The 14,808-nt window shown below is 40.3% G+C and overlaps 1 protein-coding gene across 1 annotated transcript in view; it reads right to left on the bottom strand.

Moving 5' to 3' along the window:
- The window catches only part of heatr5b (HEAT repeat containing 5B), a 121,996-nt gene that overhangs the window by 49,368 nt on the left and 57,820 nt on the right, over window positions 1–14,808 (bottom strand). Inside the window, exons 15-16 of the mRNA XM_043680648.1 lie at window positions 11,170–11,333; window positions 979–1,154 (exon numbers count right to left, since the gene is read on the bottom strand). Of these exons, the coding sequence (XP_043536583.1) occupies window positions 979–1,154; window positions 11,170–11,333 (340 nt within the window). The remainder of the gene's footprint in view (window positions 1–978; window positions 1,155–11,169; window positions 11,334–14,808) is intronic.

Genomic DNA, 14,808 nt, shown 5'->3' with positions numbered 1-14,808 from the left:
CATCAATGTGGACTTCAACAGTTTCCTCATTTCTCCTTCCCCCACCTCACCCTAGTTCCAAACTTCCAGCTCAGCTCTGTCCCTGTGACTTGTCTGGACTTGTCCGACCTGCCTATCTCCTTTTCCACACCTATCCACTCCACCCTCCTCCCTGACCTATCACCTTCATCCCCTCCCCCACTCACCTATTGTACTCTATGCTACTTTCTCCCCACCCCACCCTCCTCTAGCTTATCTCTCCACGCTTCAGGCTCTCTGCCTTTATTCCTGACGAAGGGCTTTTGCCTGAAACGTCGATTTTACTGCTCCTCGGATTCTGCCTGAACTGCTATGCTCTTCCAGCACCACTAATCCAGAAACTAATAAATTAGATCAGTCCCAAGGCTTCACTCCTCAGAATGGTCACAACTCCCATAACGGACTGGGGTTGCCGTGAATGAATAGGAATAGAAAAAATGAAAAGACTTCTTTGTTATGATAGTAAGAAGGAACAAAAAGTTTTCTGCTACACTGGTGAACAAGAATGATTGAACTGCCCAAATAGCTTTGCACTTAATATGGGATAAGCAGCATCTTTGTAGTTGATGCCTATGGGACGGAAAAATAGTTTCTATCAGTACCTCCACAGAACAGATTACCCATAACAAGTATGGATTGTTTCAATGGTGAAAACTGTATATCTAATAATAGTTAGATATTATTAGATATTAGACCTCCCTCTCTGAAGGAACTTAAAAGCCTGGGTGTCTTAGACATTTCTTCTTCTACTTCACTAGTACAAAGACCCATAGAGATTGAGGCTAATGTTCATTTGTAGGATACAATTGTCAAACATAAGAAATTGATCGGCAGGAACAGTGCATCTAGTCCATCAAAATCAAGACAAATGCTCATCCCTATGCGATCCAATTGCTCCCAAACGTATCCAATACATTAATATCTACTTTGATATATGTTCAAGTTGAGTCAAGCGCTCACCGATGCTTGAAAGAGACATGAGGAAAGACCACACCAAAGAGGGCAACTGAGGCATCAATGACCGATACACCGAGTGGAAGAGGTCCAGGCACTGCCTCACCTACAGGAATACGCAGGTAGATGGAGGATGGATCATGCTCCAAGGCTCCGCTTCCTGATGCACTGTTTGGCTGGAGCTGCAAAGAAATTGTACTGCGTCTTAATGAAGCGTGCTCTTCTTGCGGCTGTTACACCATCAACAAAAAAATACAATTAATATAAGTTGGGGAACACTGCATCCAAGTGGGTTGCATGTGTTAGGTTTGATTGCACAGCAGAACATTTAACAGAAAGACAACTTTTGTTCAACGTTTCTGGTCCACGTCTCATGTTTTCCCTGAATTGGGAGTCTAAAACTAGAGCTCACAGTTTCAGGATAAAATGCAGCTATTTCAAACTGAGATGAGATGGAATTACTTCAGAGGGTTGTGAATAAGTATATTGAGCGGTATGGGAATGGGGCGGTAAAGATAAATCACCAGCTGAGATCTCATTCAATGACAAAGCAGACCTGAGGAACTGTATGGTATATTCCTGCTTCTTCCATTTCTTATGTTGCAAAGAACCACAACAATTTAGAATAAATGCTCCAATTAACCTAAAGATATCTGCTCACTATTCCTTCGCCAAAAAGAGGAAAAAAATGCATTTAACCCTTTCAGGACACCAAATTACCTTTCAACCAACTAAGGACTTTAAACATAGACATAATTGTTATGTAGAAAGTGATACAGCCATTTTAAGCACAGAAAGCTCCCACTGATTAAACCCAGGTTAGAAGGATTAAATCTATGCTTAAAATGTAAATGTGAACACTCACATGTTGCCTTCTCCCTTTCTTCTGTGTAGAACTTTGCCTAATCTCCTCATCCTTATGTACCTTACGTTACGAATTCTCTGTTGTCTGTGCATGCACATCGGGCTGTCGCTCAATACCAGTGCCATTACTTCTGGTCTCCATTTCTTCAAGCTTACTTCACTTCAACTCGCCTAGTCACACCAGCTTTTAATTTTATTCTCTGGATACTTATTTCTTCCTTATCTATTTCATCCCATCACTTACCCATCTATCTTCCTATTCTCCTGTCATCTGGAGGTTGGAACCATCCTGTAAATAACTCTCAGCTTTGTGGAGCACTTGGTATACTCATGTGACTGAAGCCACATATAGGACCAGATCAGGTAAGGATGGCAGAAATCCTAAAGAACATTAGCAAACCTGTTGGGTTTTCAATGACGTCTTGATAATTTATTGTTATTCTCTCTAACATCAGCTTTTTAGGATGGAATTCAAATTGTCAAACTATGATGGGATAGCAGTTCACATTTTCTGGATTACTAATCCAATGATATATTGACAACACAAGCATACAACAACACCTGGACACATCTCGGCTTCAGGTGATAAGTGATAAGTAACGTGTCACATAAGAGTCAAAACTGAAAAATGTGTTGCTGGAAAAGCGCAGTAGGTCAGGCAGCATCCAAGGAGCAGGAGAATCGACGTTTCAGGCATAAGCCCTTCTTCAGGCCCGAAATGTCGATTCTCCTGCTCCATGGATGCTGCCTGACCTGCTGTGCTTTTCCAGCAACATATTTTTCAGCTCTGATCTCCAGCATCTGCAGTCCTCACTTTCTCCTCACATAAGAGTCAAGCAATGTCAGTATTTCCAACAAGAGGGAATCCAAACATCACCCTCTGAAATTCACTGCCATCACTAAATTTCCCTTTATCAACATCCTGGAAGTTACCATTGATCAGAACTGAACTGCAGGAACTAAATAAACAGTGTGGGGTGATGAGAAATTCAGGGGCTTGGAATTCTGCAGCTAGTAACTCACCTTTCTCCCAAAGCACATCCATCACCTTCAAGGCACAAGTTAGTAGTATGATGGAATACTCTTCACTTACCTGGCTGAGTATAACTCTAACAACTCTTAAGATGCTTAACATCATCTAGGACAAAGCAATCCATTTGACTGGCACCTAATCGGATACCTATGACATCCATTCGGACATTGAGTAGCAGCAGTCAACACTCTCTACAGGATGCACTGCAACAACATATCAAGACTGCTTAGACAGCACCTTCCAAATCCACGACTTTTACCACCTAGAAGGACAAGGGCAGCAGGTGCATGGGAACACCACTACCTACAAGCTTGTCTCTACATCACAAACCATCCTGACTTAGAAATATATTATTAGGTCAAAATTCTGTAACTTTCTTTCTAACAGTATTGTTGGATACATACATAAAGAGACTGCAGAAGTTCAAGGCAGCAGCTTATCATGAAGTTGCCTGAAAATCAAGTTTTGTTTTGTCAAGGACAATAAATGCTGGTATAACCAGTGATGCCCACATTCTTTGAATGAACAAAAAAAAAAGACCCTGTCTCACAGATTCACTGTGATGAAGCAGCAAACTCCAGATGGTTGAAGAAAGTCATGCTCATTTCACAGCTCTCACTCAGATCAGGCACTTCGTGATCAGATTGCAAAGGGCAGCAGTGAGGTTTCAAGCAAATCAAATGAACAGGACATCGTTTACAGAGTATCACAGAATGACGGGCCATCCTTGGCTTTTCTGCAATGTGTTAGAAAGTAATGCAATAAATATTACCACCAAAGGATGACTCATCATATTTAAGTTTTTCAGTCATATTCCAATTAACTCCAACATAAGTTGTTCACTGGGGTTCAGACCATGGTAAAACCTTGGCTGTGTTGATATTTTCGGTATATTCAAATCAGATACCATAAGACCATAAGACATAGGAGCAGGAATTAGGCCAATCAGCCATCGGGTCTGCTCCGCCATTCAATCATTGCTGATAAGTTTCTCAACCCCATTTTCCTGCCTTATCCTGTAACCCTTGATACTCAAGTACCTATCTACCTCAGTCTTAAATATATTCAATGACCTGGTCTCCATGATTTCTGCGGTAATGAATTCCATAGATTCACCACTCTCCTTATCTGCGTTCTAAAAGGTCTTCCCTTTACTCTAAGGCTGTGCCCTTGGGTCCTAGTCTCTCCTACCAATGGAAACTTCTTCCCAACATCACTGTCCAGGCCATTCAGTAAGTTGTATGTTTCAATTAGATCCCCCTCCCATCTTTCTAAACTCCATCGAGTATAAACCCAGTGTCCTCAAACGTTCCTCATTTGTTAAGCTTTTCATTCCTGGGACCATTCTCGTGACACTCCTCTGAACATACATCCTTCCTGAGAAGGGCCCAAAACTGCCCACAACACTCCAAATATGGTCTGACCAGAGCCTTATAGAGCCTCAGACTGTATATGAAGTCTGTATTGCGCTGCAATGAGATGCTGAGATCCCTTATGATATTGGTAACTTGAAGCTATGTTTCTCCTCTACAGCATAGGATAGTCTTCACACAGAGGGTTGTGAAAACCTATTGTCTGTGTGTCCACACGATTAGGATGGGATTCAATAAAAAATTTCCCAACTTGCAGATATAGATTTTATTCTTTTCTGGCAAGGATATTAAAGGATATAGAACCAAGGTTATCTGATGGGATTAAAATACAGATCAGTCATAATCTAAATGAATGATGAATCAGGCTTAAAAGGTATGAATAGTCACTTCTTATTCTTAATTCTTTTCAACAACCCAATTTATTTCATTTTATTTGACTGCTGGGAGGACGTGTTGCATCCTCCCACAAATAAATATTTTTATTCAACTGTTTACCTCTGAGAACATATTCCTTTGAACTATTTGTCCATGCCATTGGTATTAATGAATAGCATTTCATGACTCTCAAAACTGTAATAGCCTCATTATGAAGGGCTTATGCCCGAAACGTTGATTCTCCTGTTCCCTGGATGCTGCCTGACCTGCTGCGCTTTTCCAGCAACACATTTTCAGCTCTGATCTCCAGCATCTGCAGACCTCACTTTCTCCTCATTATGAGGTTCCCAAGGTTTTTTTCTATCCTGCTGTTCAGAACCAGCACTTTAGACTCAATCAAACTGCCTAATGATTTTATTGAACGTTGTTCCAGTAGGTAAGCTGTAAAGAGCTAAGTCAACTCTTTATCGCAGCACTCACACCAATGCATTAGTATTTTCAAAAAAGGATTTATCCCTTGAAGACCCTTGCATACAGGAAATGGAATTTGCATAAATATCGAGTGGCTCAGTGGTTAGCGCTGCTGCCTCACAGCACCAGGGTCCCAGCTTCGAGTCCAGCCTCGGGTGATTGTCTGTGTGGAGTCTGCACATTCTCCCAGTGTCTGTGTGGGCTTCCTCCCACATTCCAAAGATGTGCAGGTCAAATGAATTGGCCATGCTAAATCGTCCATAGTTGTTAGGTGCATTAGTCAGAGAGGGGTGGGTTACTCTGCAGATGGTCAGTGTGGACTTGTTGGGCCGAAGGGCTTGTTTTCATATTGTAGGAAATCTAATCTATATCAGGTAGGCATATTTTCTGGAAAGGCCTTTTCTGTAGTGCAAAATACCAAGACTTGTTCCTCTATTGTGTCTTTCATGACTTTGTTATATCCCAAAATGTCAAACAGCAATTGTGCTTTTGAACAGAGCCACTACTGCAATATTAAGAAAAGCATCAGTTAATCTGCACCCAACAAAATCCTGCAACCAATCACATGATAAAGAACCAGATAATCTGATTCAGCAATGTTGGTTGATGTATAAGTATTGGTAAGGCCACCAGACAGAGATCTCCTCCTTTTCTCTGAAATAGTTCCAAGGGATCTTTCACATCCATTGCAACATCTCATCCAAAAGTCAGTAGTGCCTTGGGTGTTGACCTTTTGGTCAATGAGGAGACTTGGATCCAACACCAACTCTTCCAGACATGATGCTGGGAGCTCTTTTATTGTGTTTACTTGTGGATTGTTGGGAACTCCCTCTTGGTTGCCCATAACTCAACATCTACTATGATCATTAATAAATAAGCATAAAACAAAGTAATTATTCAGTATAAAATGTCTACCCATTAGAATTCCCTCTTTAAAACCCCTTGTGCCTCTCCAACTCCTTTATACTCCACCTCCTCCTCTCATGGTATAAATCTGGAACTCTCACACAAAGGTAATGATCATTAGATCAACTGTAAATTATAAATCCAAGTTTGATAGGATTCTTTTTATCTAAGGAGGTTACGAGAGATGGGACAATGGGAAAAGGAAATGAATTCACAGATCAGCCATAATGTACCTAATGGTGGAACAGGCACAATGGTCCCCTCCTGTTCACTTGCTCCTCATAATTTTTCCTTTAACCTCCATGATGTGTTTTGGATATTTTTGATATTAATGGAAATGTATGAATTTATGACATATACAAAATATAAAGATTCATGCTGATTATTGATTACAGTTAACTGTATGTTGAAGCCAATAATCACCACTGTAGAAAAATGATGGAATATATTCAAGACACCGTTGTGGATTCTGGTACACCAGAACTTGAGCATGCAGTCTATACCAACACTTCAGAGCAATACTGAGAAAATACAGCAATGCTTGAAAGTACAATTCTTTCATTGAGACTTGAAAACCATTGAGAGAGTCCATTCTACTTTATGAGGGAGGGCAGGGGTATTCTCCTCAGTGTCCTGACCAAATATTTACTGCTCAACTATCAATAAAAATGGATTATCCAATCATAATTAGAATCCTGGTTGTAGGAGCTTGCTGGGCACACATCATCTACCTCATTTTTTTCTACATTATGACAGTGACAACAGTTCAAAAGAATACTTCACGGGCTGAAGAGCACTTTAGGATACAAGGTTGTGAAAGATGGAAATTTAAATTCTTCCATTTTAGATGGGAAAAGAAGCTCCAAAGACACATGTATTTCTCTTTCTAAGTATCACATCATTACCAGCAAAATGACATTTTCTTATAATTATTTTAATGTCAATTTATAACGGTGAACTAATATATATTTGTTTTGAATTTACAAGCTCTCCAGTCTAGAAAGCGTTTGACCAAAGTTAACAATTCAGGGACTTATCATTCCACACTTGTGTGGCAACAAACTGAAAAGGCCTGGGCTCACATGATGCTCAGACAGAGGGTAGTAAACAGCTAGTGACTTTGGTGGTGTTGAGCCGGAAGGGGAGAGGGAGACATGCTGACTGTGTAGTGTGGGAAAATGCAGATCAAGGTTATAAAACTACTTCATTCCTTTCATTAGATGTCTCCCTCTATTTCTTTTTATGGTTCTGTATCTGTCTCATTTCTTTCTCTTCTCCCTCTCATCTTCTCTCACAGTGGTCCTTCTGAACAAAGCCAAATCAATCCCAGGATATACTTTTGTCTTTTTTTAAACAAGAGCTAATCACAGCATTTAAAGTATTTGCAGCAAAAGGTCAGCTGATTACACTTATAACATCAGAAAAGGTGGATATTGTAGAGAAACTAGATAAGTAACTTGGATAAGAAGACTATTTTATTACTGATTCACAATCTTTTAACACTGTTTCAGGTAAACATCCATACAGTTTTCCTGTTCTCAGACCTATAGTTAGGTATTCACATGTAACTTTATAATTGTGAAAATTCAAAAATTCAGAAATAACTGTAGAGGGGGAGGGTACAAGGGAAGCAGGTAGCTCCTTACCTCGACTGTTTCAGAAACGCAGCAGAGTTTAAAATTAATAACAAGTTATGTTTACTAGCACTTTTCATTAGCTCAGGAATTCCAGTGATTTACAGCTGATTAAGTACTTATAGTTACTGTTTGAATGTGGCCAATGTGCAAGTCAGTTTACGCACAACTTAAGAATGCCTCATATTTGACAATGTGACAACTGATCAGGTCATCTGTTTTAGTTATACCGATTAAGGGTATAAGGGCAATTGGATTGCCCCATAAAACTGGGGCAATCCAATCGTGGTCATGTTTCCTTCTATCTAAGATCTAAGCTGTTGAATTCACTTCCAATAGTTGTTGGCGCTCTTCCTATCAATTGTCTATCAGGGTTCTTGAAAACCTGCCTCTTTGAGCAAATTGTTGGTCACTTGTCCTATTCCTCTTTAGAAATATTATGGCTCTTATGACTCAGTGTCAACCATGTTATGGTGTTAAAGTTGCCACTCATCATCCTGACTTGGAAACATACTGCAATTCCTCATTCCTTCACTGTCACTGGATCAAGATTCTGGAACTCCCTCCCTAATGACATTGTGAGTCTACCTACAGCAGATTGACTGCAGTGGTTCAAAAAGGCAGTTCACCACCACCTAGTCAAGGGCAACTGGGGATGGGAAATATATGCTTGCTCAGCTGCGAATGGCAACAACCCATAAATAGTTGTGATTTTTCTTCCTCAAAATAGTTTTATGGACTTTTCATGTTCAGCTGAGAAGACAGAAACTTGGATTAAGGTGCCTAATCTGAAAAGTACTGCCTCTAACAGAGTTTACTCTGCTGAGTCCAGAGGACCCCTCCAGTTTACTCATGAGCAGAGCTTGGATTTCTTCCTTCACTTGTCAAATAAACCTGGTCACATCTGCAACAAGGATCAACTTTTCCTTGTAGACTTTCGGTTTCTGAAAACAAAGGTTTTTAAAATAATACACTTGTTCCGACCTCCAAATGGATTGTAGGAATCAAAAGAGAAGGTAACTAAAGTGCCAAATTAATACGGGAGTTATATTTCAGGTTCAAGCACATGATCTAGGCCAATACTCTAAGTGTGAACTGGAGGAGTGTGGCACTGTCAAAGATGCAATCGTTTAAATGAAATTTAAACTGAGGCCCTATCTCTCCTCTCAGTGGATGGGAAAGAGGAGTAGGGAATTCTTGTGCCTTGTCCAACATCAGAATGAATAACAAAAGAATAAGGGGATATAGGAACAGAAATAGGACCTCCTGCCCCCTCAAGCCTGTTAATGAGGTTACAATCTGTGGCCTAATTCTATATACCTGCCTTTGGCTCATATACCTTAACATCTTTGCTTTACTAAAATCTTAGATTTAAAACGAACTGATCTAGCATCCGCTGCTATTTGTAGAAGGTAGTTCCAAACCTCTACCAAACTGTGTGCGTAAAGTACTTTTTATCGTAAATGGTCTGACCTAATTTTTAGACCATGCCCTAGAGTTCTAAAATCTCCAACCAGTGGAAATAATCTACCTTGCCTTTTCCCATTATTGTCTTGGAAGGCTTCAATCAGATCACCCCTTCACCTTGTAAATTTGAGAGAAAACATGCCTAATTGGTATAATCTTTCCTCATTATTTGACCCGAAGTTCTGATATCATTTTTGTAAACCTGAATTAAACTCTTTCAAGGCCAACATATCCTTCAAAATGTGTGATGACTTCATTTAATTGAAGCATACAAGATGCTAAAGGGGTTGACAAGATAGACATAAAGCAGATTCTCATATGGGGCAATCTAGAACAAGAGGTCATAATTTTAGCAGAAAGTGCTGCAGATTTAGAACAGGATGAAGAGTCATTACGCCACTCAAAAGGGTCAGGATTCCATAGAAATGACTACCCCAGAATATGGAGAATGTTGGAACATTGAGTAAGTTTTGAGGAGATAGAGAGATTTTTAATTAGAAATAAATTAAAAGATTATGGACAGTGGGCAGGAAGCTGAAGTTGAGGCCAAGGCGAGATCAGTCATGATCATATTTAATAATGACACAGACGTGAGGAGCTGAATTGCCTACTCCAGCTACTACTTATTACATTCTTATTACTCCTTTGAACAATACCACTAGGTAAGTTGTTCAGCTCAATAGTTGTTTGAGAATGGAATTTGTAGAAATTCTAGGAATTTGTTACCACATTATGCGTGTAACAGGTCTGCTCTTCAGAAGGAAATGATCAAGGTAAACCGCATATGGACCTCTGTGCAAACGGCAAGATGCAAACAAAATACAGTTTCTTCACGGAATGATTTAGGAGAGATATTAGATTAGGCTGACATGAAAATGGTGAGAATAAAAGAAAGTAGCAGAGTTAGTGTTTGTTTTGGTTCAAGTTGGAAAATATACACACCAAATACACCTGCTCCCCCCAATCCTGACATATAAGTAATCTACTCACATCAGGGAGTCGTGCTCCACTGGATATCAGAGATCACTGTACACAAGCTGCAGCATTCCAGCTCTTCCACTTATGAATCAGGAAGCTGAGTCATGGAATGCATGAGAACTGAGAGTTCTGGACAAATCCACGACTTCTCATGCCAACCTCAGCTGAAAGCATCATAACATCTTTCCACTTTTTGTTTTTTTATCCTCCATTCCTTATGTATAGATCCCTGCCCGAAAAGTCTTTCTTGACCCCTACCTCAAGCAGTGGTGGGAAACTGCTGAGAGAAAACCTATAATCCCATTTTAACTTACAGTCAATGAAGAAACACTTGCTCTCCCCATGAGGGCTGCACTGAGTATTTGCCAACCAGCTAATACTGGGTTTGAACCTATATTTATCCCTCAATCAGCATCATCAAAACAGATAACTGGTTTGTCATCACACCCACTATCTCCAGGATCCTGCTGTTTGGGGAAATCGGCTGCTATGTAACGTACATAAGTGATTAGATCTGGGAAATGGATGTAGAGTGCAGCGAGACATCCTCAAGCAGGGCTTTCCAAAACATGGCCTGTGATCCACAATTGAATTGGCTGATAAATTTGGAGGTTGAGACTCCAAACACAAAGGAGGCTATACAAAGCAGCAGGGCCCAGAACAGTAATTGTCAAAGTGTTGAACCTCAGGCCCGTGCTCAATGGCCAAGTACTATCATTTGGGATGGTCAGTATCTGAACCAGCCAATCTGGTGCAGACAATCCCATTGACAGGTTTATCTGTCAATGACTGCCATTATTCTGAACAGCAACAATAAACGGCCTATTGGAACTCGTCAGAATCGGTGATAAACCTCCCTTCCTTCTTGCTTGCCTTGTGTCCTGACAGTCCTATTGCAGACTGCCAGCTTAACATGACCACTCGAGGGTCATCGTGGAAATCCCACAATGCTTTGTACCCCAGTGAACAATGACTGAAAAGTTTGCCAATAATCAAATCTTAGCAAGTATGAATGTTTGTGAGCTCAACTGTTTGCATCAATGAAGGAAAATAAAACATTTTTATTTTGTGGAACAGAGGCTCTTTCACTACTCACTTGATCCTCGATTGACTTATGGTCTGTTTCTTGAAGCCAGGAGCCAAGGAGAACACTATCATCATAGTGGCAGAGCGACCGCAAAAGGGAAGTAGTTGTATTAGCAGAATTGTCAGTTAATGTAAATTCAGCAACTAGCTCTCTTAGGAGAGCATTGAAGCTGCCTGTTGGGAATGAAGCATAATTAAGTGGCAACAAATATCTTGGATTTCTTGGTATTTTCACAAGATAGTGGCGGAAATGTTGATACATTATTCAATTTCCTCATGCAGTCAAAATAATAGACAAATTCGGCAATGATCTTTTCTGCATAGCCTTATCATGGTCATTGTTTGCTCTATGGCAGCACATGACAGGTCATAGTCTGCCAATTCAGCAGGTGTAGTGATTACTAAGCATGAGCAGCTTCTGTTCTGAACAACCAAAGACATTATTCAGTACTATTTAATATAGTAGCAATACCTGGTTGGATACAGATTTCAGTCATCACAAACAAACAGTGGATCAACAGTACCAAAGCTAACCAGGGAGACAGTGACTTGTGAAATGTTAGACATTAACATCAACAGACAACTAAGCATGCACACATTCCTAAACACACAGGAAATTAGAATTATTCACAGTAGCAAATTCTGTCTCCATTTTGTAAAGTAGGATATAGAGGGACAGATAGATTTATACCAGAACTGATCATTTATACCCTTTTAACAGTTTAATAATGAGTAGGTGAAGGTTTTAAAAAATATTTTACTGAAATCTGTCTCTTTATATCTATGTTTTATATTTTAAAACATTTAATCAAGCTATCCTAGAGTAGTGTTTTTATAGGAGTAAGGTTGTACTATGTTCTTGGTCTGTAAATTATTAAGATGCAGAGATGGTCTTTTGTAGAGTGATGAGATCTTCCTGTCAGATGTGGGAAATTAGGGAGAATTTCAATGTTCCTGATGACTATATCTGCAGAAAGTGTGTTTGGTTGCCAATCCACATGGATCGGTTGGAGCACCATTTCGAGGCAATCAGGAATTTATAGGAGTTGGAAGTGTGATGAATGGCAGTTTCAGGAAAGTAGAAAAACCACAGTCAGGGAGCTGGGTTACCTCTAGGAAAAGTATAAAAGGTAGGCAGGTAGTGCAGGGGTGGGACCCAAAGAGTAGTGAGAAAAGAGATAGGTCTGAAGTTGGTACAGTTGAAAAGGACAAAGTCAAATAGTCAAGACAGGCAACAGCTAGGCAGAGAACGGGATAAGACCGATAAATTAAACTCCATTTATTTCAATGCAAGAGGCCTGAAAGGTAAGGAAGTTGAACTCAGGGCATGGTTGGGAACATAGGACTGGGATACTAGAGCTATTACAGAAACATGGCTTAGGGAAGGGCAGGCCTGTCAGCTCAAGGTTCCAGGGTATAGATGCTACAGGAAGGATCGAAATGGGGCGAGAGAGAAAGGAGAGTGGCATTTCTGATTAGGGATAACATGGTGTCTGTGCTTAGGGATGATATTCCTGGGAGTACTTCAAGAGAAGTTATTTGGGTGGAATTGAGAAGAAAGGGATGATCATTTTTTTGAGATTGTTCCACAGAACCTCCCGCTATGGGACTACCATAGTGTTAAGGGCTTAGATAGAGAGGAATTTGTTAAGCTTGTATAGTATGTGAATGCACCTAGTAGAGGATGAGCAAAACATGATCTTCTCTTGGGAAATAAGACAGACGAGAATATGGACAGCAGGAGTACATTCAAGAGGGGAATCAGGAGGGCAAAAAAGGGGACATGAAACAGCTTTGGCAAATAGGGTTAAAGAGAATCTAAAGGGATTCTACAAATACATTCAAGATTAAAGAGTAACTGGGGAGAGAATAGGAAGCCTTAAAGATCAACAAAGGTCTGAGAGTGGAACAGCAGGAGATGGGTGAGATACTAAACAAGTATCTTACATCAGTGTTTACTGCAGAGAAGGATGTGAAAGCTAAAGAACTTGGAGAAATAAATAGTGACACCTTGAAAAGTGTCTATTAAATAGAGGTGGTGGTGCTGGATGTCTTAAAATGCATATGATCAGTTGAGAAACTTGGGAAGGGATTGCTGGGCCCCTTGCAAAGATATTTGTTTCATTGATAGCCACGGTGAGGTGCTGGAAGATTCGAGGGTGGCTAATGTGGTGCCATTATTTAAGAAAGGTAGTGAGGAAAAGCCAGGGATCTATAGACTAATGAGCTTGATTCAGTGGTTGGCAAGTTGTTAGATGGGATTCTGAGGGATAAGATTACATATGTTTGGAAAGGCAAGGACTGATTAGGGATAGTCAGCATGGCTTAGTGCGAGGGAAATCGTGTCTCACTAACGAAATTGAGATTTTTTGAATCAGTACAAATACATTCAAGATTAAAGAGTAACTGGGGAGAGAATAGGAAGCCTTAAAGATCAACAAAGGTCTGAGAGTGGAACAGCAGGAGATGGGTGAGATACTAAACAAGTATCTTACATCAGTGTTTACTGCAGAGAAGGATGTGAAAGCTAAAGAACTTGGAGAAATAAATAGTGACACCTTGAAAAGTGTCCATTAAACAGAGGTGGTGGTGCTGGATGTCTTAAAATGCATATGATCAGTTGAGAAACTTGGGAAGGGATTGCTGGGCCCCTTGCAAAGATATTTGTTTCATTGATAGCCACGGTGAGTGCTGGAAGACTCGAGGGTGGCTAATGTGGTGCCATTATTTAAGAAAGGTAGTGAGGAAAAGCCAGGGAACTATAGACTAATGAGCTTGATGTCAGGGGTTGGCAAGTTGTTGGATGGGATTCTGAGGGACAAGATTACATATGTTTGGAAAGGCAAGGACTGATTAGGGATAGTCAGCATGGCTTAGTGCGAGGGAAATCGTGTCTCACTAACGAAATTGAGATTTTTTGAATCAGTGACAAAGATGATTGATGAAGGTGTAGCAGTGGATATTGTCAATATGGACTGCAGCAAGGTGATTGACAAGGTATTGCACGGTAGACTGGTTAGCATGGTTAGATCACATGGAATTCAGAGCGAGCTAGCCATTTGGATACAAAATTAGCTTGAACATAAGAGACAGAGGGTGGTTGTGCAGGGCTGTTTTTTGAACTGGAGGCCTGAGACCAGCAAGGAGGAGTGCTGGATCTACTGCTTTTACCATTGATATAAATGACGTAGATTTCAATATCGGAGCCAGGGTTAGTAATTTTGCAGATGACACCAAAATTGGTAGTGTAGTGGACAGTGAAGGAGGCTGTCACAGAGAACAACAAGGTCTTGGTCAGATAGGCTGAAGAGTGGCAAATGGAACTTAATTTCGATAATTGTGAGGGTTTGGATTTTGGCAAGACAAATCAGGGCAGGACTTATACACTTAATGGCAAGGTCATGGAGTGTGTTGCCAAACTTTGGTGTGAAGGATTAAAGTTTATTGAAAGTTGAGTTGCATGATAGAGAAGGCAGCATTGGTTTTCTCAACTTTATTGGTCAGAACATTGATATAGGAGTTGGGATGTCAAATTGCAGCTGTACAGGACATTTGAGGCCACTTTTGGAATACTGTGTTCAATTCTGGTCTCCCTGCTATAGAAAAGATGTTGTGTAACTTGGAAAGGTTCAGAAAAGATTTACAAGGA

The sequence above is a fragment of the Chiloscyllium plagiosum genome, chromosome 3, assembly GCF_004010195.1.
Source record: "Chiloscyllium plagiosum isolate BGI_BamShark_2017 chromosome 3, ASM401019v2, whole genome shotgun sequence".
Classification (NCBI taxonomy): Eukaryota; Metazoa; Chordata; class Chondrichthyes; order Orectolobiformes; family Hemiscylliidae; genus Chiloscyllium; species Chiloscyllium plagiosum.
The sequence above is the reverse complement of the archived record's forward strand: the minus strand, read 5'-3'. Positions and strand labels throughout refer to the sequence as shown.